Source organism: Aedes albopictus, chromosome 3 (assembly GCF_035046485.1).
Source record: "Aedes albopictus strain Foshan chromosome 3, AalbF5, whole genome shotgun sequence".
NCBI classification, from domain to species: domain Eukaryota; kingdom Metazoa; phylum Arthropoda; class Insecta; order Diptera; family Culicidae; genus Aedes; species Aedes albopictus.
This window is the reverse complement of record NC_085138.1, coordinates 88,653,333-88,680,383: the sequence shown is the minus strand read 5'-3', so window position 1 is coordinate 88,680,383 and position 27,051 is coordinate 88,653,333. Positions and strand designations below refer to the sequence as shown.

Here is a 27,051-nt window from a genome sequence, read left to right as displayed (position 1 = left end):
ATTATCCTATCTATCAGTCAGCCTTGCTTCGCAAAAGCCAAAACAAATATCAGTCAACCCTGGGACGCACCTCGTTTGCCAACAACAGATTCAAGCTGCACACACCATGAGGCACGGTAAAGGCTGAGTATGCTGCGCAATTCAGATCCCATTGTGATCCACTAGCCTCTGCTCAGCAACTCCTATCCCTAACTCCTCGAGATACCGGCCGGAAACTATAAGCAACCTTAGGGAGGATGGGGTAACCAACCCCGGTGGGAACTCTGGTCATAGGCTGACAAGGAAGAGGGGTTTGCTTCCGCAAACCTGAGCGTCTGTTCTCCAGGAGGAGCGGCTCAAAACAGCGTATGTTCCTCATGTTAGGGGCGGCTGATCTACGTTCGAGTTCCAGGGAAGGACTCTAAGGACTCTAATGGCACAAATGTCCCAAATGGGGGATAACGTGCCTCTGGAGCCGGCCTTCTGATGGTCCTCCGGAAAGTAGGTTGTTGGCCCTACGAGCCAGCCGTAAAAAAACATTGTAACGGAAAATCAGCAACAGAATAATACGAACCGAGACCAACGGCAACGACCCCAGCGAACAAAAAGGACTTGCGATTGGAAACTCGGTACGTGGAACTGCCGATCTCTCAACTTCATTGGGAGCACCCGCATACTCGCCGATCTACTGAAGGACCGCGGATTCGGCATCGTAGCGCTGCAGGAGGTGTGTTGGACAGGATCCATGGTGCGAACGTTTAGAGGTAATCATACCATCTACCAGAGCTGCGGCAACACACGCGAGCTGGGAACAGCTTTCATCGTGATGGGTGATATGCAGAGGCGCGTGATCGGTTGGTGGCCGATCGACGAAAGAATGTGCAGGTTGAGGATCAAGGGCCGATTCTTCAACTTCAGCATAATAAACGTGCACAGCCCACACTCCGGAAGTACTGATGATGACAAGGACGCATTTTACGCGCAATTCGAACGCGAGTACGACCGCTGCCCAAGCCACGACGTCAAGATCATCATAGGAGATTTGAACGCTCAGGTTGGCCAGGAGGAGGAATTCAGACCGAAGATTGATAAGTTCAGCGCTCACCAGCAGGCAAACGAAAACGGCCTACGACTAATTGATTTCGCCGCCTCCAAAAATATGGCCATACGTAGCACCTTTTTCCAACACAGCCTCCCTTATCGTTACACCTGGAGATCACCACAGCAGACGGAATCGCAAATCGACCACGTTCTGATTGACGGGCGGCACTTATCCGACATTATCGACGTCAGGACCTATCGTGGCGCCATCATCGCCTCAGACCACTATCTGGTGATGGTCAAACTGCGTCCAAAACACTCCGTCATCAACAATGTACGTTACCGGCGACCGCCCCGGTACGATCTAGAGCGACTGAAGCAACGGGATGTCGCCTGCGCATACGCGCAGAATCTTGAGGCAGCGTTGCCAGACGAGGGTGTGCTCAATGTGGCCCCTCTAGAGGACTGCTGGAGTACAGTCAAAGCAGCCATTAACAACGCAGCCGAGAGCACCGTCGGGTACGTGGAACGGAGTCGACGAAACGATTGGTTCGACGAGGAGTGCAGAGCGGTTCTGGAGGAGAAGGACGCAGTGCGTGCGGTAATGCTGCAGCAAGGAACCCGACAGAATGTGGAGCGATACAGATAGAAGCGGAAGTAGCAGACCCATCTCTTCCGAGAGATAAAGTGCCGCCTGGAAGAAGCGGAGTGCGAGGAAATAGAACTGCTGTGCCGTTCACTAGAAACAATAATTGTTAGTTCTACCAGAAGCTCAACGCATTCCGCAAAGGCTGCCGCAAGCCGAAATCTGCAGGGATAAGGATGGGAGCCTCCTGGCAGAAAAACGTGAGGTGATCGAAAGGTTGAAGCAGCACTTCGACGAGCACCTCAAAAACAACAAAGCGGCTGGTAAGGGCGGTATCGCAGCAGAACTCGTCAAGATGGGCCCGGAAAAGTTGGCCACCTGTCTGCACCAGTTAGTAGTCAAGATCTGGGAAACCGAACAGCTACCGGAGGAGTGGAAGGAAGGAATAATCTGTCCCATCCACAAGAAAGGCGACAAGTTTATGTGTGAGAACTTTCGAGCGATCACCATTTCGAATGCCGCCTACAAAGTGCTATCCCAGATCATCTTCCGTCGTCTTTCACCTAAAGTAAATGAGTTCGTGGGAAGTTATCAAGCCGGTTTCACCGACGGCCGGTCGACCACGGACCAGATCTTCACCGTACGGCAAATCCTCCAGAAATGCCGTGAATACCAATGGTCCCAATGCATCACCTGTTCATCGACTTCAAGGCGGCATACGACAGTATCGACCGCGCAGAGCTATGGAAAATCATGGGCGAGAACAGCTTTCCCGGGAAGCTTATCAGACTGATAAGAGCAACGATGGACGGTGTGCAGAACAGCGTAAGGATTTCGTTCATTCAGTTCATTCGAATTTCGATGGGGACGACAAGGTGATGGACTTTCCTGCCTACTATTCAACATCGCCCTGGAAGGTGTTATGCAACGAGCCGGGCTCAACAGCCGGGGTACGATCTTCACGAATTCCGGCCAATTTGTCTGTTTTTCGGATGACATGGATATTATTGCTAGTACATTTGGAACGGTGGCAGAACTGTACACCCGCCTGAAACGTGAAGCAGCTAAGGTCGGACTGGTGGTGAATGCGGCTAAGACAAAGTACATGCTGGTAGGTGGGACTGAGCGAGACAGGACAAGCCTTGGCAGCAATGTTACACTGAGGATACTGCAACTCCGAAAACCATACGAATCAACTATGATTTTTTGCCACAAGAATTTCTTGCGAAAATCATAGTTACGAACTATGATTTTGGATTCATAGTGCCAACTATTATTGTCATACTGTTACTGTATAAATTTCATAACAGTCACGTATGAAAATAATACCGATAACGTATAAAAACTGAAACTATGTCGTATAACTATCATACATATTTTTATGAAATATTTTGCACAAATTAAAAAAAAAAAACAGCAACCTGGAATCGAACCAGGGACGTCAAGGTTGGCGAGCGCGTGCTTTACTCATACGCCCATCGACGCTTCGGAAGTTGAAGTGGTTAGAAGCCAATAACAGTTTTGTTGTTTCTTAGCAATGATGTTTCATAACACATCTTATGATTTTCATACGATGCTTCTTATGAGATTTTTCATACGACAAATCTTATGGATTTCACATTTCAAAGTATGAAAAGCATACGAGAACTATCCCGACTAGAAAATTGTAACAAAAATATAACATAATCCTTACAAACTATGATATTCATAACTCATTGTGATTTAATCATGTTCAACATCCTTGGTGGTTTCAAAATATTATAACTCAATTATATCACATTATGTTATAAATGTTGTTTGATAACTCATTGTATTATCATTTAGTTTTAAGTCTAGGACATTTGGAATAGTAGTTTACGCAACAAGGTGCAGAATGAAGATTTTTACAGCACGAGTTGTACACTTATCCAACGAGGCTTGCTGAGTTGGATAAGTACGACGAGTGCTGTAAAAATCGAGTTCTGCACCGAGATGCGTACAACGTTTTTTGCAATTTCATAAATTACCACTTGAGGATAGTTTTTAACAAAACTTTTACATCAAACTGCACACTGATGTTCATAGCCATGTTTAAGAAAGTCTGATCATAGCAGGTTATACTGTGCAGTTGTCACAATTTTTCAAACCTGCGTCCAGAAAGCATCAAGAAGTTGATCAAAACTGAAAACAGTGCTGTAATGGTTCATTACGCAACGCAAATCAGTGATGTAATGAACCATTACAGCACTGATAATTTAGTGTGAGAAAGTAGACCTTTTCCTGTCAGATATGCGTGAGGTAAAACAGCCTATTACGACGAGAAATTTCAAAAAAAATATTACAAAATTGTATCATATTTTGATAGAAACTAGTAATCCTGAGGCTAAAATTCATTTCACATTTTGTTATAATTTTGATATGTTTGTAACAAAATAGGTTATAATCTTGTTCAGGCTAGTGTTCTTCTTGTTACAATTTTAGTTATTTTATCATCATCCTGCATCTAGTTTATAACATAATTAGTTATAGAAAAATATTATAACATCATAACACAATATGATATAAACTTGATATAATTTTCTAGTCGGGATGAAACGATGAAAACAATAAAAATTACTGATTCATAAGATGTGAACTATGAAAAACATACGAACAGTATCCTCAGTGTACGATAGACGGGGATACTTTCGAGGTGGTAGAAGAATTCGTCTACCTCGGTTCCTTGCTAACGGTTGACAATAACGTGAGCCGTGAAATACGAAGGCGCATCATCAGTGGAAGTCGTGCCTTTTATGGACACCAGAAGAAACTGCGGTCAAAAAAGATTACCCCCGCACCAAATGTACAAGACGCTAATAAGACCGGTGGTTCTCTACGGACACGAGTTATGGACGATGCTCGAGGAGGACCTTCAAACACTCGAAGTTTACGAGCGACGCATGCTAAGGACAATCTTTAGCGGCGTGCAGGAGAACGGTGTGTGGTGGAGAAGGATGAACCACAAGCTCGCTGCACCCTACGGTGAACCCAACATCCCGAAAGTGGCTAATGCTGGACGGATACGGTGGGCAGGGCATGTTGCAAGAATGCCGGATAACAACCCTGCAAAGTTGGTGTTTGCTACTGATTCGGTTGGTACAAGAAGGCGTGGAGCGCAGAGCGCACGATGGGTGGACCAGGTGAAGCGTGATCTGGCGAGCGTTGGGCGTGACCGACGTTGGAGAGCTGCAGCTGCAAATCGAGTATTATGGCGGCAAATTGTTGATTCAGTATTATCATGAATTTGATGTTAACAAAATAAATGAAATGAATGGAGCGTAGTATCGCACGTGAAATCGACCGGTTAATAGTCTCTGGATCCTTCCAAAAAGTGGTGCCAGGGTTTGGGTTGCGCAGATCATACCGGGTGATGCCCTGCGGGCTAACTCGACCTTTGCGAGGCATTCCTCGGACTATTGCTGTCATCGCCGCCAAACAAGATCCGAGCTCACGTAATGTATACGGGTTGCAAAGGAGTCTGAGGTGGACGGGGAACCCCTATGGACACGTTCTTTTGTATGTAAATCCTTTTTTTGGGGAGATAGTATTGCGGTGCGATACGGTTAATGCTGGACAGTGCGTAATTCACATCTCGTTCAGATCACTAGCATCTTTCCAGCTAGCAGCTCTTGTCCTAACCTCCCAGTGGTAGGAGTGGCACACAACAGCGTCTGTTTCCCATGTAAGGAGTGACTGATCGAATGCCGAGAGCCAGGGAAGGATTCTGCATTATAGTTCTTCGGAATTCTTTATTACACCAATGAACCTAACCTCAAAATGATTGACAATTCACAGGCCATTTTGACAGATGTAACATGAGCATGAAAAGGACGGCAACAAGATCGATAAAGTAGAATATATCATCCATCTCTGTCGTGCATGTGTCTGTAGACTTACGATTGGGAACTCGGTACGTGGAACTGCCTACCTCTCATTTTCATCGGGAGCCCGCTCATACTCGCTGATGTACTGGAAAACCGCGGGTTCACCATCGAAGTGTTGTAGGAAGTGTGTTGAACAGGATCTACGGTGCCAACATTCAGAATCAATCATACAGACCACCAGAGCTGCGGTAGCCTAGCAAGCTAGGAAAAGCTTTCATCGTGATGGGCGCTACGCTGAAGCACGTGATCGGTAGTTGGCCAATCGACGAAAATGGGTCGACCTTTAAGTTTAGCATAATCAACGTGCACACTGTGCACTGCACAGCTCTCACTCCGAAGGCACCGATGATGATTAGGAAGCATTCTACACTAGAGGACTGCTGAAGTACAGTAAATGCAACCTTCGATGACGCAGCCAAGAGCACTATCGGGAAGTAAATACACAGCGCTTTTGCTGGAGAAGAACGCCGCGTGGCGGTAATGCTGCAGCATGGGCCCTGGCAGAACGTAAAACGATACCAACAGAAGCGGAGATAAAATACCCGCCTCTTTCGCCACCAGAAAGAAGTGTACGAGGAAATGGACCTGCGGAAGTTTTATCAGAACCGGGCAAAAGATGGTACAAGACAATGTGAAGCAAAATTAGAGTACCTAGAATGGTACTGATTGATGATGATGTTGCGAGTGTAGGACTGTTCGGAGTTTAGAAAGAACTGGGTATAACGATATAGTATTGTTGACTCAATCTTATATGTGTGAAAATGTTGTACTAAAAATGAATGAGATCTTTCTCCAAATTAAAATAAGATTTTGGACTGAGCCGGAATTAAATCCAACACCATCAGAACTGTACTGGTGAACAGCTGCGCGTTTACTGGTTGAGTTATGGGTTATACGAAAAGTCACTCTCAAGTATTGCGAAATCCATCCGTTCCGTTTAACGAAAAAGAAACAACATCGCTTCACGATAAATTGCGCATCAATGTGCTTCCAATCACTGGTAAACTACGTATTCATTTATCTATTGCCACCAATTTATCCGTCCGCATCAGAGAGACTCTATAGGTACCTATAGCCACTTCAAATCTCGTTCATCGGAAAACCTGGGAGGGCGCCTGCAGCAGCTCTCGATATCAATTAATCGACAAATAACATCGCTTTCGATGACGCCTGCTGAGCTGCTGCTGCTACTGCTGACCAAGTTCATACCTTGCATTCCAGAATATGCTCCGGAACCGGTCCTGTTGTGCTGCTGCGGTCGAAAAGCTTTCAAAGGACCGAGGCGGAACGAGCCGGAAATATGTGTGTCACGGTGTGTCTGGTAGAACAAAATTAATTTAAAAAAATCGGTATCGCTAAAACACCCACCAAACGAAAGCTGAAGGTCCCCTCTTTCATTTGAGACTAAAAGGAGAAAGTTCTATCGGCGGGTCTAGAACAATTTTTTTTTTCAAATATTTCCATCTTTGAGGCTTGTGTTTTTTTTTTCAACCTTGATTGTAGCCAAATGGGCTTGTATGAGGTCGCCCATTAGTAACGTGTCCTTTTAAAAGGTTTACTCTTTCAAATCAAAAATCAAAAATTTTCCTTACAAAATATTGCTTAGACATTAAGTGCAAAAAAAAATATTTAAGGCAGTTGAATAGAATTTCAGCAGTATCTGGGCATATATACAAATAAACTTCGCCTTTTATGTGGAAGTAGTTATTGCGGCTGCAATTTTCTTATTTTTATTGACAGTGTCTTATGATTTAACAGTTTTACGATCAAAGTAGGCCGAGTAACGTCAACAAAAATAGAACATACATCAAAGTAGCTCGGATAACGGGGCACAACATTTGGAAGGTAATCCATTTCGGAAAACTGAAAGTTTTTTGATGATGCAATTTAAATCGTTCAAATGAATAAAACGATCTAGAACTCCACACCAATTTTATCAATGTGATGGTCTGTCTTATATCCTTGTATGCCGTGGCTCGGATACAATTATCACATGCCGGTATTTGTTCAATTTGTGCACCTTTATGGTATCTAAGACTTAAACATTTTTAGTTAATTTAGACTATTGCAGTTAGGTATAGCTCCTTACTTTTAAAGAAACAACTACGACAAGAACCCCCTAAGTGACGAGGAAAACCAAACCAAAGAGTACGTTTTGTGTTTGAAGAAGTGTTTTTCCGCCACAATTATCATCGAAAACTGTTAATATTCACTGTTTTAGATTTGTTTAGTAAAATTGTCTAGTAACGGGTAATTAGACATAAAAAATATTAGTAACAGTATAGCTTTGTGAACAGGTAGCCTTACTCAACTGACAAAAACAGAATAATTAATGCTACATGTCTAACGGTAGTAAGAACAATGTGCTAATCTGTCGGTTATCAATAGTTTGATCTTTTGCTATTTTTTTTTAATCTGTACTAACGAGATTTTTAGCCCTTGGCTAATTCATCTCGGGACCCACCTTTCCCACCATGAACGAGCCGGGACTCGTAATTGCCGGAATTGAAGGTGTTTCTTCCCGTTCGTGACACGAACGGCGCACAGGAACCACAGAACACAATGTTGGCCCCAAGTCACGGTCACTAGTTCTTCTCCTTCTTCACCGAAGGCAGAATGATCACACAAGCACCAAAGACGTTCAACGATATCACCGATCACACCAGAAGAGGAATTAACGGTGGAAATCTCCCCCACGCACTTCACACGAATCTTAGGCAATAATCTTTAAATTGCTCTCTGGCCACCAACGTATATCAGACGCATTCGGATACACCAGAAATTCTATCAATTCTTCTGTGTTAAACACTTTATTGCACACGACCGGTCAATGGAATAGGATAGAGTTCACACAATAGACGAACGACCGTATAGCTTCCGTTTGCTATCGAGGTGTATTTCAAACTAAACTTTGTGTGCTGCGCACAGTGGTCAGCTAGATGATTTCTCATGAGATTGACTTCTCTCGCCACATAAACGAATGGGAGAGTTTTATAGTTTTGTTAGACTAGTTCAAATTATCTTAAAATTAGGATTAGTTTATATGTACATTATTTACAAAACGAATTCATTTGATGTTTTCTCAACTTATGGTCGGTGGATACCGAACATTCCGGCCACCTTGAAACAATGTGAGTTGTTTCAACACTAATTCTCTCTCGTGTTCTCTCGCTGACGATCCTCTCTCGGCTGCTCCAACGATCGAACTCTCTTGGGTTTTTCGCCGAAACGAAGTCAACGCTGAATGGAACCATTCACTCGCTTCGCGACCGATTCAGCGAATCTCATTGATGGCGGAAGTCGACGTTGGATGAATGGACAGATAATCTGGAACTATGAAAGGATCCGGTAGATCGAACAGATTGGGTTACAGTCATTGGAGCGCTAATCACCTGATTGCGCTCAATTAGCGCATTGAGCAGTTTCGGACTGCTCTGCCGATCTTTGGAGACTCCGGACCTGATGACATCGGAGACACGAGCGAGGGACGTCTTGCGGATGACGTAGTAGGATGATCTGCGAACAACAAAGACCCGGTAGACCGAACATACTGGGCCCATATAGCCGAGGCGGTAAACGCACGGGTATTCAGCATGACCATGCTGAGGGTGACGGGTTCGATTCCCGGTCGGTCCAGGATCTTTTCGTAAAGGAAATTTCCTTGACTTCCTTGGGCATAGAGTATCTTCGTGCCTGCCACACGATATACACATGCAAAATGGTCATTGGCAGAGGAAGCTCTCAGTTAATAACTGTGGAAGTGCTCATAGAACACTAAGCTGAGAAGCAGGCTTTGTCCCAGTGAGGACGTTACGCCAAGAAGAGAGAGAGGAGACCCACCTTTCACTTCCCTACCGAAGGAAGAACTCACATTTTGCGAGTTTGTCAGGAGTGGGACTCGATCCCAGATCCTCGGCGTGATATTCAAGTGTTCTAACCATCACACCAGGTCCGCTCCACATCTTCTGCTAGCATCATGGCATTATAGACGAGTTAGCAACTTTTCATACAATTCTACAGCTTTATTGACATATACACATGTTTTACATTAAAGTACATATGTCTGAGCACATACATATTAATCAGAACGGATTGAAAATGTCTTACCTTGTTCTTGTTTCTACTTGCAGGTTGTTGATATTATGAAAACTTTTTTCTGAAAGATATCAGAGATAGCAGTTAGTACTACCCCACAAAAAAGTACGGACTTGCTCATTTAAATTTATCTCATTCAATGGTGGCGAATATACCCATTACATTTACTCTCTATGAGCTTACATATTATTTGAAACCTTCTACATGGAGTTGCGGCCCTTGTTTGTGAAATTTGTGGTTAAAAGTTAATGTAACTGACAGGTTTACGTTGAATAATAAATTACAATTACAATATGTAGTTCTGCAAGAACTACAACTTCTCATAAAGGGCAAACGTGGCAGATCTAGCGCTACTACCGATGACGCAGAAAGTAATTGCTCGTTGTAGTTGTGTTCTAGATGCTATAGGAAGATGATTAAAGGCAATCAGCATGTTTGCACTAAAGCTGAAGTACATTGAAACTTGTTGAACATCATTCAGACTTCTCATAAAGTTGCTGAGGTTGCTGAATATTTGCGGGCAAAACCCAGAGATCAGGCTGATCAGATGAAGCTCTCAAATATTCATGAACTACCATCCAAATGGAAACCGGCGTCAACGAGTGACCAGAACAGTAACCGATTTTGTTCACCGATGATTTGTTTTTGATAACGAAAAGTGCCCATAAAGCCACAGCTGCAAAGGCGTGAGTACCCAGCACAACCATGCTGAGGATGACGAGTTCGATTCCCGGTCAGGACCTTTTCGTGAAGGAAATTTCCTCGACTTAAATGAGCATGCAGTATTTTCGTGCAAGTCACACGCTATACACATGCAAAATAGTAATTGGCAAAAGAAGTTTTTAGTTAAAAACTGTGGAAGTGCTTGTAAGAGATAAAATAAGAAAATTTCAAACAAATCAAACAATTTAATTTATTCTTATGACATCTCCTACAGTGCTCATAGAACAAGCTAAGAAGCATGCTTTGTCCCTGTAGGGACGTTTCGCCAAGAAGAAGAAGAAGACGGAAGAAAACATGTGTCTTGAGTACCAGACGCGCATTGAAGTTGAGAAGCTGTTTGAGAAGAATATATGACGAAGTCACATCCCGAAATTTCAAGAGCACAAATCTGAAGAACCAAATGACGGTATATGCTGTGAAGGTGGTCGATTCGTGACCTGCTGGCGCCAGTCAAATAAGAGACCCTAAAGACGTATACGCATCTGTCATAGGATGCAAACACATTATTGGAATCTAGATTGGAATTCAAAGGAACAGCATATAACTCGATTTTATACTCACTGTTCTAGTACTTTCACCACACTGTCCATAAACACAAAACTGTCATCTGCTGGATTCCCCATTCACATGGGACTATTGTGCTTTTATGTGAAGAATAATAAACATAATATACAAAATATATCGTCGGAAAATCATGCTTGCAATGGAAAAACAGTGTTTTGTCATAAATGTGTTCTTCGAAAAAAAATGAAAAAATATCATATTTTTTCAAAAAAAAAAAAAATGTTCTAGACCCGCCGATAGAACTTTCTCCTTTAAGTCTCAAATGAAAGGGGGGACCCTTAGCTTTCGCTTGGTGGGTGTCTTAGCGATACCGATTTTTTTAAATTAATGTTTTCCACCAGACACACCGTGGTGTATAAATATTTGATTCAAAAGCAACAATATGTTTTGCTTCCTGCTTCGGCTGCATTGTCTGACTGTCAGTCGTTTTCCTGTAGTACTAGGTTTTCATGTGCGTTCGTGTGTCGGATTGGTGGGTATGTGCGTGTGCGGGTGTATGTGGGAATCGTTAACTTCGTAGAACGGGAATTTCATGCGGTTTTCAACCCAGTGGGAACTTTACCACTGCACTGGCTGTTCAGGGAACAGCCAGCCACTGACTTTTCGGTCGGAGGATGGATGCTGCCTGTTTGTTTGCTCGTGTGATCCGATCACAGTTACAGACGCACATACGTACCGGCACACATACACATGTTGACTGCAGCAGCTAAGAACTAATGTCGCAAATAAAAGGAACATATGCAACACATAACAAATGGATGAAGTGGTCCTCAAGCGACAGATTTTTCCAAAGTACACATTTCAGTGGCTCCATCTGGGGATGGGTGGAGGAAAACTGCACAGGCCACGTCCTTACAGCTATTTTGTTATAACCTAAGCTCACTTCTACATCTCCATCAATGTAGCGGGGGAGCGGACTTGGTGCGATGGTTAAAGCTCCTGACTATCACGCCGAGGATCTAGGATCGAATCCCGCTCCCAACAAACTCACAACATGTGAGTTGTTTCTTCAGAAGGGAAGTAAATCCGTGGGTTCCGAGATGAACTAGTATAGGATTAAAAACCTCGTTAATACAGACATAAAAAATCAATGTAGCGGGAAGATATTAAATGTAGATTCAATAAGAAATATGATCTTGTTTTTGTTGATATGCTAAAAAACCAATTGACAATACGTCAGTAACAATTTGCAATGCACAGTGTGCATGTCATGGTCCCATTTGATGAGCTGCCCTCCGATAACAGCATCACTATTGAGCAGCAAGGAACAGCAGGAAGGACGTTGTTATGGGGATTACATCGTTCTAGGGAAATGGCAGCTCCCTCTAGCAGCAGTCAGTGTTAGCAATGCAACGGGGTGCTTGGAGGTGGCGAGAGAAAGGTATTAGGATGAGAACCATTTGAGTTGGGCAATCATTGTTCGTCGATCGAAAACCGTTTGGAGCACAATGTATTATGGAGTGATAATGGCGCTTTAATAATGTTATTATTTATAGAATAGTGGTGCTGATGGAAAGCGTTGTTGAGTGTGATTTACACAACAGCTTGCTAGTGAGAATGCAAACGATTTGAGAGCATTCAAAGGAAGGATTGTGTGCACGTGTCAATCAGTATAGTCAGCTCGTTGCAAGCAAAATGTAGGTAACTGATGAATGGGATATGAATGTGGTTGCGGGTAGTGATTTGTTGCTCTGATTCACTGTCAATGCAGGATGTCATGTTTTGCTGCTGTTCACAAGCGTGTCCCAAGTGGAATCTATTTAGTTGGTTCGGAAGCGATGGGAATTCGTCAAATAAGCTGACGTGAAATGACGTGACTAATTGGCTTTGTTACAGCAGAACAAGGCTATTTGTGTTTGCTGTCCTGTTCGATCATATTGATTCAGATGATCTTTTACGCTTGTTATACGGACACACAGTCTAAATTTAAAGTGAAATTTGTTGTTTGGGAAAGTTTGTTTGAAAGACCACTAATAATTAATATTTTGTTGACTATCAGATGATTTTTTCAACTTTCATTCCAAATTACGATTTGAACGAAGTTTTTCATTTGCCAGATGATGGCTACGCCATCAATTTCGAAGCTTGCGGAGCGATTCTTAATAAAACGATTATTTGTTTTAATGATTAGGTTCAAACCTTATTCTCCATGTAAAACACGCCAAAAATCGATGCGTACCTGAAACAGAAAGAAAATGTCAATGATTAACAACAATTTTCATGTAAATTTTAGTAATAGATATAAAAAAAATCTAACGTTACCACAAGTGTGCGCAGATTTTTCTTTTCCACACTCATTCTCCTTGATAAACTCGAGAAAGAGTGGGATGAAAGATGGGGGAATTAGTTAATAACAGCGTGCTTCCTAATAATTCTGTTTATGTTAGCATATTAAATTATTTTTATTTGAATAACAATTAGCGTGAAACATCATTTCTTCAAGGAACCCTTCCGGAGTATGTTCTTGATTTTTTTCCAAGAGTTTTCAAGGAATTCAGTCTGAAACTTCTCCTTTTGAGAGTTCTCCCTTCTGGGGTAACTTCCAGGAGTATCTTCAGCGTTTCCTCAACGTTTTTCCTTTGATTTCATCAGGAGATTTCTTGGACACCCCCGCCAGGAATTTGAATCGGAATGTTTCCGGGATTCCTCCACAAGTTCACTTTAAGATTCCACGAGAACTTCCTCCCAGGATGGATTTCATCCAGGAATTCCATCTAAAACCTCGTGGGGAGTACCTTCTGATATTTCACCAGGAATTCATTCTAACATTCACCCAGGATTTTCTCCAGTGATTTCTTCAGTAGTTTATTCTGAGATGAATCCAGGACTTCCTTCTGGGACACCTCCTTTCAAAAAATCATCCCGGAGTTTCTTCTAAGATTATTTCCAAAGCTCAACTAGGCACTTTTTCTGGGATCCATCGAGAAATTCCTTCTAGGATTTCCCCAAGAACTATTTATGAAAATTCGTTCCTAGATTCCTCCAAGAATTCCTTCCGTGGTCTTTCCAGAAATGTATCCAACATTGTTCCAGGAGTTATCTTTGGAATTCATCAGTGAGCTCCTTCAGATATTCTTCCAGTAGTTTATTCAGGATTTGTTCAAAAGTTTCATCTGGGATTCTTCCACGAATTCTCTCCAGAATTACTCCAGAGCTTCATTTACAGAATCCGTCCAGGATTTCTCTAGGTATTGCTTCCGATATTCCTTCAGGAGTTCCTTATAAAATTCCGCTAGGTATTTATTCAGGGATTACATAACGAGTTTCTACTGAGATACCTCCTTTTTCTGTTGGAATGTCTTCAGACTTTTTAGAACTTTTGGAGAAAACTCTAGGAACTCCTGTAGGAATTGCTTACAAAACAGCTGGTGATATGTATTCATTACAAAGTTGGTGGAGTAATTACTCAAGAAAGTGCTATGCAGATTTTATCAGTTAATTAAAAAACTTGGAATAATTTCACATGCAAATTAAAAAAAAAACTTCTGGAGGATTTCCGCGAGAAACATCTGAGAGAATTACAGAATGATCTGCAGAAATTCCATAAGAAACTCCTGCAGAAACCCTGGAAGAAGTTCCTGCATAAATTACGGAAGGAGAAAATAAAGATATTCCGGAAGTAGTTACTGAAGCATTACTGGAAAAAGTTTCTAGAGGAGTCCCATAAAACTCTTGACGGAATCCGGCAAGAAGTTAAAAGAAACAATGAAAAATTTCCAGGATTTCTAGGAAGAATTCATGGGGGAAAATATCAAAAGTAACTTCAGGAAGAATCTGGGATTGACTACCTGGAAAATTACTGAAGCAATCCCGGTATGAACTTCTGAAAAAAATCCCGAGCGAGATTTCACCCTCCACCAGATGCTGCATAGTTCACATTGGTATTTCCAGAAATGTCAAATCAGTTTTTCATTCGGCATAACGGTCCACTGCACGAATTTAGCGGTGCCGACACCTCTCAAACGTCAATTTTCGTGTGAGAGTAAGCAGGCCAGTATAAATTCGTGCTGTGGATCACTGGACACTGCATGAAATTCTCTGCTTCTCCTTTACTCTTACAGAAATTTTGTAAACAACAAGGCCAAGAAACGTCAACATTCCATACAAAATCAAAATAATACAGTACCCTACAGTCGACGTTCTTCCACCAGCAATGATAAACAGTCCCAGTAAGTAAGAATTATGTATTTTAATGCTTCTTTTCCATTGTAGGATTACTCTACCACTGCATCCTTGAAAAAACTCATGTCTCCTGGCCGAATCTGAACGAAACTAATTCCTAAAGTAATGCCAAAAACAACTCCTGGAAATCCTACGGGGATCTCGTAATCAGAGTGAATCCCGAAGGCATTCCTGAAGATATCCCGGAAGCAACTTCTGGAGTATTCTTGGAAGAAATCGTGGTTGAAATTCTTGGGGGAGGTTTGACATAGCTCCTGGTGGAGTCCCGGAAGAAAACTCCTGGTTTTCTTGGAAGAACCCATGCATTTACTCCTGGAGGAGCTTTTGAAGGAATTCATGGAGGGAATCATGTTAGAACTTCTAATGAAATCCAATGACGATTTCGACTGGATCAACTATTTTGGGATTGGCTTTCTCAGTCATTAGGTCAAGACACGTATTTTCTACTGCTTCGACGTTTCAGCCTATTTATTGTGGCCGTATTCAGGGACTGTAGTGTCTACCGTCTACTGTCATGAATAATTTCTCCTGGTTTGACAATGAGAGGAGAGATGGAGTTTTCATGCTGTTCGTTAAAAAATCTTCTATGCTACACTATCACACAACACTTCAACGACCACAACAAAAGACCGAAACGTCGGAATAGTAGAAAATACTTGTCATGACTTAATGGCTAAGAAAGCCAATCCCAAAAAAGTTGTAGTAAAAAAAAATAAAAATACAGAATTCATCAGGGATTCCTCCAGAAAATTCTACAGAGATAATAACAGGAGTATCTTCAGAGATTCTTCCAGGAGTTCCGTAAAAGATTCCTCCCAAAATTAAAAAAAAAGTTTCTCCAGAAGCTTTTTTAGGTATTTCCTCAAGAGTTCTTTCAGAGATATCTCCACTAATTTCTTCAGAGATTCATCCATGAAGATGTCTCTAGGATTTTTATCAGGGCCCAAGCAGCACACATTTCACAAAAGAGTGTCGGCAGCGCATGATATTCTGCCATAGGGTTAGAATTACATTAATGTAGTTCCTGTACAACCAAAAATCTGCGGTGTCAACACTCCTTTGTGACTTTGTGACATGTGACATGTGACAGAAAAACTTTCAAATATTCCAACAGGAGTTCCTCCAGAAGTTTCTTCAGAGATTCTTTCAGGAGGATTCAGGGATGCCTCCAAGAGATCCATCAGGGATTCCTCCAGAAGTTCTTGTAGGAGGTATAGGAGGCCCTTCAGAGATTTTTTTTCATTCTTCAATCACTTAACCTAATTTACAGCTCTTTTGTCCACTAGGGCACTGCGTGAGGGATTCCAATTGGAAGCTGTACTTACACTTTTGTACAGCGCCTAAATGTATTCTATTCTGATTGTACTATATCGAACTGCTTGCCGTTGCACTGCTTTCACTGTTTACCCTATCATGGTAGAATGATGAGCACGAGGATGTTGATGTGTGGCTTTTGGTTGTTCCTGTTTCCAGTCTGATTTTGGGGGTCCATTATGGGTTGCCGTTCGCCGATGTCCAAGTATCCGGGTCCATTTGAGCCATGGGCTCAGAAAAGGGTCAGAGTCAGCTGCTCTCAGGGAGAAAGAGCAACTGACGAAAGTGCCGGGGCTGGGGTCGAACCCATGACCATCTGCTTGTGAAGCAAACGTGTGACCAATTGCGCCACGGGCCCCGGCATTCAGAGATTTGTCTAGGAGTTTCTTCAGGAATTCTTTCTAAAGTTCAAGTATTCGAACAGTAGTTTCTGCAGAGGTTCCTCCAGAAGTTCCTTCAGTGTTTTATAGGAATTCCTTCGGGATCTCTGCAGGGGTTCCTTCAGGGTTCTTTCCAGGAGTTCCTTCAGATATTCTTCGAGGGGCATTCGAAGGTGCCTCAAGAAGTTTCATCAAGGGTTTCTACAGGAGTTCCTTCTGAGAGCTCTCCTGGAATTTCTGCAAGGATCCCTCCTAGAAATTTTTAAGAAATTTCTCATAGATCTTCAGAAATGACCCCAGTAGTTCGTTCAACAATTTCAGCAGGAATTCCTTCTAGGATTGCTCCAGGATGTTTTTCAGATATTTCTTTTGGAATTCTTTCTGAAATTCCTTCTGAGGTTCCTTCTTAAATTCCTTCGGAGATTCCTCTTGGAATACCTTCGGAATGCCTCATGGATGTTTTCCAAAGGTTCTACCAGGAGTTTCTGTATGGATTTCTCTAGGAGTTCCTTCAGGTATTCCTACAGAAGTTCCTCCAAGGATTAACTCAGGAGTTCCTTCGAGGATTCCAGTGCAGTGTAGTAGTTCTTTCATGGATTGCTCTAGAAGTTCCTTCAGCGATTGCCCCAGTAATTCCTTTAGGGATGTCTCCAGTAGTTTAGTAGTTCTTCTAGGAGGATTCAGGGATGCAGGCAGGAGTTTCAACAGAGATTCTTTCAGAAGTTTTCTCAGGTTTTCCAATTCTAGTACCTTCAGGGATTCGTCTAAAATTTCAATTAGGGATTCCTGCAGAGGTATCTCCAAAATTCTTTCCAGGAGTTCGTTCAGGGATCTCTGCGGGATTACCTCCATAGATTTTTCCAGGAAGAAGTTTTTTTCCAGGATTCCTCCTGGAATTACTTTAGAGATTTCTGCTGCAATTCTTTTGGGAATTCCTTCTGGAATTCGTTACAGAATCCCACCTTTAATTTCTTCGGAAATTCTTCCTGACAATTCTTCGGTGATTCCTCCTGAAATCTCCTCTGGGATTTCTCCTGGATTCCTTTCTGGGATGTTCGTGAAGCCTCTTCTTGAATTCCTCTAAAATTCCCATAAAGAATTTCTCCAGGAAGTTTTGCAGGGATCTCTCTAGGAGAGATTCATGATCCACCAGTGATTCTTGCAGAAGTTCCTTCAGGGACTCATTCAGCAGTTTCTGTAGGGATTAGTCCAGGTGTTCCTTAGGGGATTGCTTCCGGAAAACCTTCGATGATTCCTCCTGGAAATCCTTTGAGGATTTCTCCTGGAAATCCTTCGATGGTTCCTTCTGGAAATCCTTTAAGGATTTCTACTGGAAATCCTTTGAGGATTTCTCCCGGAAACGCTGACGAACTTTCTTTTGGAAATCCTTTGCGGATTCCTGCTGAAAATCTTCCGCAGATTTCTTCTGAAAATGCTCCGGGGATTCCTCTTGGAAATACTTTGGGGATTCCTGCAAGAGTTCTTTTGAAGATTCATGGTGGAATTCCTACTGGGATTGCTTCTGGAATTCCTTCGGGGATTTAACCCGGAATTTTTTCGGAGGTTCCTCCAGGAAGTCCTTCGGAGATTGCTCTTGAAATTATTCGAGGATTCCTCCTGGAGTTCCTTCGGGAATTCCTACTGAAATTCATTCGGGAACTCCACCGGAAATTCCTCCTGGAGTTCTTCTTGGAATTCTTCCGGGGATTCCTCTTGGCATTCCTTCGGCGATTCCTCCTGGCATTCCTTCGGCAATTCCTCCTGGAATCTCTTCGGGGATTCCTCGTGGAATCTCTTCTGGGAGGATTTCTCTAAAATTTCGATCAAAGATTTCTCCCGTAGATTCTTGATCCACCAGGTATTCTTGCAGATTGTTCCTTCAGGGATTCATTTGGCAGATTCTGCAAGGATTCCTCCACGAGTCCATTCAGAGATTCCTCTAGGCAAGACCTGTGCCTTCCTTTGCCCATGTTTGTCTGACTAGGCGCCTTTTACAGAGAATGCGAAAAACTCCTTCTTTTTCGCCCTTTCTGTGCACGGTCCTGCATCCAGGAGTTCCTTCAGAGAATCCTCCTGTGGCTTCTTCGGGGATTTCCCCTGGAATTCCATCGGGGATTCGTAAGTCCAAATAGCGGGACCTTGTTTTTAAATTTGATAGCTTCTGAAGCTTCTAAGAAAGCAAAACAAAAACGGTAGCAAAATCGATACTTTATTGCCCTTCAATGCCAATGAATTAATGCGACATGCACTACACTAAGTATACGGATAATACCACAATAGGTCGTAGTGAGGTTGGGTTAATGCACAAGGAAGGTTAATAATAGTTAATGCAAAGTACAATACGAATTAAGTTGCAGCATTTGTGAATGATGAGATTCGCTGAATATTCCCTGTCTTCTTTCGAAGCGAGGCGTATGAATTTATGGATGCTTCCTTATTGCTTTCATAGATGAACTGGGACGTAAGTTTGACGAAGTGTAACCATCACTAAAATTGCTCCAATTTCTCATATTTTACTCTAGAGCATTTCCAGTCAATTCCAGAATCAATTAAATAGCATGAAAAACTTGTTCATTTGAATTGAAAAAGGAGGTGTCTGCGTGATTCGTGTCTTGAGCTGGAAATGCACTTTAACATTCAATTTTTCCCAGCAGCTTGCATTTTCATTTTTGAATAGTACAAGCCTCAAGAACCTGTTTACCAAAAGCCACCAAAATTTCGTTTAATACAAAACCCGTCCGTTCCAAACCCCCATTTCAGTTTCTTCCCTTCTCAACGTCTCAGACAGTGTGTAGTAAACGGATAGCAGCAGCAAATCTTGTCGGCTATTCTATTGCAGCAGCAACAGCAGTCAGTGCGAGCAGTGGTGATGGTTGCTCATTAAAATTTCATTGTGGTTCGGCAGATTGCAGTAATGAAAATTTTCCGCGAAAACTCCACCCACCGAACCAAAGCGAACGGGTGGACGAATGGATGGAAGGAAGACGTACGCAACAGTGAGGAAGGAGATTTATCCTCCGTGGAAAATCTATGGCAATCTCGAGGGTGTGTGTGTGGAGAAGCAGAGGGAGCTTTCGTGAAAACGGATCCGTTTTCAAGATCCGAAAAATTAATTCAATATACAGAGTGGGGGTGGTTGGTGGCGTGGCGCGACGCGATGGTTGAGCAGATACTTCTGAAGAATGATGGATAAGAGCTGGCTTCTTGCTGTACCAGGGGATAAACGTTTTGTGGAAAGTTGTTCGCGGCGAAAGAGGAGGAAATTGAATTTTGAAAGCAATTACTTTGTTAAGATTCTGAAATTGTACTCAAGTTTTCGGGATACTTGAACATTTTTGATGGATGAATTCGGGACTCTTTGGTCACTGGCCCTCGCTGTTAATTAATCCTATCATAATTCATTCATAGCATTTGTCAGGATAGTAGTTTCTAACAAGTAATCCAATTTTCCACTTTCGAAACAACAACTACAACTGCCACACTATCTAAAGCACATACATATGCACGCAATAGATGAGGCAAGTCCTGTGAGTATCGTTGCGTATCCGTGATGGCAGACAGCCAACTTGCCCGAAAACCGCTTGGCTCGGAACAGGACAGGAAACTTGCGATATCGGTTCCCGGTCCGGAGAATTATCGTCTCGGAAGTTTGCTCACTTTTCAGCATCGATGTTTGTAAGCAGGCTGCTGAATCAGGCTATCAGACCGAGCGAAGGGGAATCTATTGGCCCTGTCTGGCCGACCGGAAGTTTGCTAATACTCTGCCTGTTGTTAGACCGGAGTTTGCTTCTACTTCTGTCTGATATGTGCTCGTACACTAGTAATGCCTTAGTCTTTTATTGCCATTTCGAATGGGAACCGGAGCACCGTAGTGCGGTAGTCAGTCCCGTCTGTGTGAGGGGTGCAGTTGAGCAAACATATTTGCTTCTCGGTTGCTGCAAGGCGGAAGTCCAAAAGGAAGTGTTTAGTTTGTAGTTCATTATTTGCTTCGAGTGTGAGTAATGTACTGGACTGACTGTGAGCAGCACACATCACTTTCCGAGTTGAGAACTACGTGTATGTGAACAGCAAGCTTGGATCCGAGCTAACGATGCTTGACTGTTTAGACGATTCAATTAATTTATAGGGAATTACCCTTCAAGTAGGGATATGGTCTATAATGACGTTAAAGGATGTAGGATGTGTTAAATTGAAAGTTTTCAGATTCACCTTTCAAACACTTAAACTTCTTCTTATGGAGTTAGCATTTCTCACTAAAAGTTCCCGTGGTAAATAGTTAAGTCTAAAGTCCATATGGAATTAAATGGCTGACAATTGAAAACCTTTATTCAATCAACGCTCCACACCTTCTTGTTCCAAGCGTATCAGTAGCGAATACCAGCTTTGCAGGATTGATGTCCGACATTCTTACAACATGCCCTGATTGTCCTGCCACCGTATCCTTCCGGCATTGGCCACTTTCTGGATGTTGGATTCGCTGTAGAGAACAGCAAGCTTGTTCATCTGGTCAGCTTTCCAGGCCGTTCTCGTGCGTGATTTTCAATCGCTCTGAGCGGTCGATACGATCGTACCTATGAAGCTTTGGAACCTGGTATTGACGGCTTTTCTGAAAAAAATGTACCGTACGGTGAAGATCTGGCCCATTGTCGACCGGCCGTCGATAAAGCCGGCTTGATAATTTCCCACGAACTCATTCGTTGTAGGTCACATACGACGGAAGATGACCTGGGATATAATTTTGTAGGCCGCATTCAAAATTGTGATCGCTCTGAGGTTCTCACAATCCAAATGGTCACCTCTCTTGTAAAAGGGCAGAGAAGAGAAGGGCATCTTAGAACAAACTGAACACACGAAAAGTGATAAATCTTTGGCGTGAAAAATCGACTCGATTTATTTTGTTTCTACCCATTTCGTTTCCATCGTGCATAAACGTCAAAACAACACCATGGGTCAAAGTGTATTAACCCAACTAACAATCACTCATTTTACAGGCACCATTATGACGAATTAATTCAGCATAATGTTGAATAACATTTGAATTATTTTCACGTACAACCTATGTTCGGGTTTTGTTCACACAAATTTGGAGAAGTTATAAAGCATCATGTTGTGCACCAACTTATTTTTTTGTTGTTCAAAGCGTTCCACAAATGCACAAGAAAGTTGTTATTAAGCTTTGACAAAAATGACTGAAAATAAATAAAATGCAAAAATGTTGAACTCTCACGAGAGTAATTATTTGCTCTCATGTTGAGAACACCTATTATGAAATAAGAATTACATATAAAATTACCTTAATCCGGATTAGAACTCGAGACCTGTCGATTCAATGGTGTAATTTTCAATGGTGGAAAAAAAGTCAGAATATCATGAAAATCCGAGCAGATTTTTCAAGATTTTGGTAGCGCGTTAGAGAGGGTCGGATTCTAGCGCGTTGTAACGTCACGCTACAAATACGCATTTTGAACACGTTTTTCTAATGAGAACTAAATGTTCAATAGGTCAAATATATCAGAAATTTTACAAGGAATCCGAATATGAAAAAATATTTTGAGGTTTACGCTCGTTTCCATGAGTTATAGTGGAAAATCTGACTACGAATGCGTCAAAACGTTGTAACGTCACGGTAGAATGTGTCATACTGTTTTTCTTACGTTTGAATCATTCACTTTTCCGAAACATTATTTTTCCGTGCATTTTTATTTATTTATTCAGTTTTAGATTTTTTTCCGTGCTTTGTTTTGTTGATGTTTGTGACTTTTTTGATGCAAAGGAAAGGAAAGAAAAAAAGTGAATAAGTTGCAACATGTTTAAATAGGTAGTAAACCAGATGTCTTAAGAACTGCAGATCCAAGAGATATAGCGGGCTAGGTATGTAGAGTGCGATGAGAGGAATACGATTGACGAACTTTATCTTTGACGTAGAGCCATCTTTAACGTATGGACTGGACTGAACACTGAAAGAACTGCTAATATGTATAGGTTCGTCTGCGGGTTCGCTTTTTAACCTAACTTATTCATGAATCGAACTTGACAGTTTCCTCATGAGTTGTTATATATTGCAAACTTTAGTCAAACTGGAGCCTCAGCCTCAATATTGCAATAACAGCTAAGCACGCTGTAATGATACTTATGTACCTCGTCACCCACTTCATGCAACTACATTAGTGGTCTAATAATACTTAGGGCGCTCGGCATAGTTCCATCATGCCGCTCAAAGTGTTGCCACATATATTGCTTAGTTTGCAAAACCCGGTTATCTGGCTGATGGGGCATGGGAGCCTAAGCTTCAACTGTTAATGCAATCAGAGACTACTCAGACTTAGACGTGGGCGATCCAATATATGAAGGGTTATCCAAAACGTTCTGGAGAATTCCCAAAGCGCATTCTTATAATGCTAGTAAGCCTAAGATACCATTAACAGGAGGAAAATGACAAGATAATATAACATTATATGGTTTATGTAATGTAAAACAATACAACATAACAAAAGAGAACCATTCCAAAACCATGATTAAATTTATAACCAGTAGTTAAATTACAATTAAAAACAATATATTTACGGTACATTTTATTGTTTGATACCATACGTGTACCATACAATGTACGGTATATTAAAACCCACGTATCAGTATTTACAACAATTCATTTACAATAAAATGTATGGTTTTGTAAAAAAATATATATGGAGAAAAATATTTTTTTATATTGTTACGATACTTAACAACCCGTAGAATTGTAGAAATCTTATTTACAATTCACTGTATGGTGTCTACATTACATCTTATTGTTTTTGTATTTTTATTTTTACAGTGGTGTCTATTGTAAAAATATGGTTCTAAATAGTACTGTTACAATACAACGTTCGGTTTTTCTACTGTATTTTTTATTCGGGTAGTTCATGCATACACAGAAAGCAATTCTGAAAACTACACGTGACGCAAATATTAAAACGTTTAAATTTCCATTTTGTGTCATTCTATTTCACATACAAGAATTACTTGCATGCAAAGTTGTAAGGAAGCTCCATACTGCAGACAACCTGTAATTTTACAATCCGATGGAGAATTGTGTTGAAAGCGATGGAGGTCATTTTGTTACAGCGAATGCGATGTAATAATTCTGAACTGTGTACAAACTATGAAAAAATTAGAATTACTCGAGACGTAAATTTATTGCACAGAACGTAAACAATACAATGACGTAAATTTATAGGTATTTTGACTTAATAATAGGTACGTTATTTTTGTAAAATTGACTTCAATGTGACGTAAACAATTTGAGAATTGTGCATCATTAAGTTTCATAAGACGAAAGATTCAGTAAAATGTAACAGAACATTATGTCACTTGGGCGTTTGAATTTACGTCATATGTACATCCAAGAAACGCAAATTATCATGATTTTTTTAAAGCGTGTACGTTCTCCACGTCATTCAGGTGCTCATCGAAGTACTGCTTCCACCTTATAATCACATTACGTCCGCCCATCAAGAGGCTTCTGTTCTTATCTCAGCACACAATGGATAGAGTAATGAAGCCGTTGCGGGACGCGTTAGGCTTCTGGTAAAACGTTTGGCACAACAAGGTTTTTTCTCTCGCAAAATAAAAACATCTTTGTTATTCGTGATTTTTACTCAATTGATAGTTCTTCAGACTTTAAAGAGATAAATAAGACGGTTCTGCAGCTGTTCTGACTTATGTTTGTGTCGTTTCATGTTCTGCCTGGTTACATACTGCAGCATTACCGCCCACGCTGAGTTTTTCTCATTCAAAATCACTCTGCACTCGAACCATCGATAAAATTTTCAACGATCGCAACATATTTAAACATAAATTCTCATTTCCTAGGGAATTTCTGTGAACCAGTCGTGTAGTTGTCGGCTAAACATAGAACTACTAAGTACTAACCCCAATTCAAGGTGTCAAGCGACCCGTGCCGAGGAATGCGTAATCGAGGGGGTGAACATGATGTTCAATTTTTATCGGATCTTCTGGGGTATCTCGGCAATACCCGCAGTATTTTGTCCCTTACTGCGTTAAGGACAAACGTCTTGAAATCCCACTTCAACAGTAGTGCATCAGAACTGCAGACGCACAAATTTCAAGAAGCAAGCATCAAACAATAATGCATATTATTATTCTGTTCTTGCTCACTTGTAATTAGCTTGAAATAAGAAGATTAGATGCGCTGGTTTTCTTTAGAGAGAAATTTGTGCGCTCGAAATCGTGAGTAGGTGTCAAAGTCGTCCATTTTAGGATTCTTGCAAGTATGTCCTTAATGCAGGGTCCTGGCGTGGCGGTAGTGGCGAGGTTAACCTTTCCACGAGAAACGGATTGGCTAGGTCTTTGTTAAGGAGAGGAGAAGGAGGGGTAGGACTTGCTTGTCGGTGAGATATTGGACGGGGCGTGGTTGATGAGAACCTTCAGCAATTATCGAGATGGGCTCTCTGCGATGGAAGTTACTGCGAAGCTTGACACCTTCAATGGCTTTGCGTCCTCGAAGTGCAACACCAGCAAGGGCTTCAAGCAGGCCCTGCTTAGACTTCGAAAGTCAATAGCGGCAGCCAAGACCATGAGAAACCCATAGAAACTGCGGCAGCGGCAGAACCCGCGAAGACAAATGTTCCGAAGTCTAACCCAGACGAAGGCCTTCCCTTTTGCGGGAAGCCCAAAGAGTGCGTTGAATGCGACTGTTTTTGACAAGCACTCGCAGAAGCGTGTTAGGCAGCCGTCAGGTGAGGAGCTACCAGGTGGCGCCGGCAAGGCTAGCGATTAACTCCGAAAGTAGACAGTAATACTGGTAAGTCCTGACCCCAGTCAGGCGTCCTGACAGTCTAGAAAGGGTGTGCCTGAAAGGGCTGAACTGTCCTGGATTGAAAGGAACAGGGTTGCGACCACTGTTAGGTTCTTCACAACCTCGAAGTATGGAGGATCAGGGGGAGGACTTAGACCATAGTTGAACAGAAGAGGAGCGTGCTGCTTCTCAGCGACGTGCTCTTCATCAAGACCAAACAGTCCAAGTATTCTGAGGTCTTGATGGTGAGCAGGAGCGACGCCAAGCTTGTGGATCTAGGAGCCAACGTGCGCAATATTAGACGTACTCTTACGGGTCTACGATAGTCTGGCGGAAGAAGGCCTTGGCAAAGGGGTCGAGGTGAGGGCCCTTACAGCGGAGGCGACTCTGCAGGTGAATAATCTAGACGAGATAACCGAAGCGGAAGAGATCGTTACGGCACTGTAGCAACAGTGCGAGATGCAGGTGGCCACCGCAGCCGTTCAGTGACAGAAGGGCCCGGCAGGGACACAGGTAGCCTTGGTGCAGCTACCTGTGACGGACGCAAACAAGTTCGTTAAAATATGGAAGCTCAAGGTGGGCTGGTCAGTATGCCAACCGGAGGTTTGCTGCAGGTGTCTGGAACCAGGAGTCAAGTCATGGGACTGCAGAGGCCATAGCGTCAACCAGCTGTGTAAGCGATGCGGCGGCGAAGGTCATAAGACACAAGGCTGTACGAGTCCATCAATGTTTGATTTGTTCCGGGAAATCCAAGCACCTAACGCAACGAGAGGTCACAGCTTAGTAACTGCTTTCTCAGGTGGTTTCTAAGTGGGGGATGGATATCACCATCATAGCGGACCTATACCGAGTACCCGCCGTAATGGAAATTAGGTCGCGGATGGTTCCAGGAAAATGGTGGCGATATGGAAGACGGGTTAATACCTCGTTCGGGAGTTGGCTTTGTGGTCGCCAAAGTAAACCGGGTCTTCTTCTGTAGCTGTTATGCGGCTCCGCGGTGGCCGATCGAACAGTTCACGCAGTTGCTGGACCCTATGACGACCGTGCTGACAGGGCGAATGCTGGTGGTCACTTCAATGTCTGAGCCGTGGTCGGTTATAAAAACCGTCGAGATAGCGCTCCAGCTTAAGAGAAGGGGGGTGCGCTACTGTGCAGAAGTGACTCTGGGTGTAAAGAAAGCGTTCAGCGCCAGTTGCTGGTTTTTTTTTCGATGCGCTCCTGCGTCTGGGGATAACCGGGTACCTGTACAAGATTCTCGGAAGTTACTTCCAGAATCGAGTAGTAGTTTTTAACCCTTTGGAGCCGAAGGGGTCATATATGACTCCAACATAGAAACGGCTTTATAAATTCAACCATTCGATAAAACGCACAAATGTCTTCGGCAAAGTTATTGCCAATTGAGTCCTCTATTACGGAAAAATGGGAATATTTGTATTTGGGACTTCATTGAAAACCCAGAACATCCTGAACACAAAGAAATTTAGAAAT

General features: G+C 42.4%; 1 protein-coding gene across 1 annotated transcript in view; it reads right to left on the bottom strand.

Annotated features, from left to right (window-relative positions):
* Nucleotides 1-12,092: 12,092 nt before the first annotated feature.
* LOC109401326 (titin-like) overlaps nucleotides 12,093-27,051 on the bottom strand; it is a 279,091-nt gene continuing 264,132 nt past the window's right edge. The window contains exon 6 of the mRNA XM_062861231.1: nucleotides 12,093-13,069. Within this exon, the coding sequence (XP_062717215.1) occupies nucleotides 13,011-13,069 (59 nt within the window). The 3' untranslated portion in view covers nucleotides 12,093-13,010. The remainder of the gene's footprint in view (nucleotides 13,070-27,051) is intronic.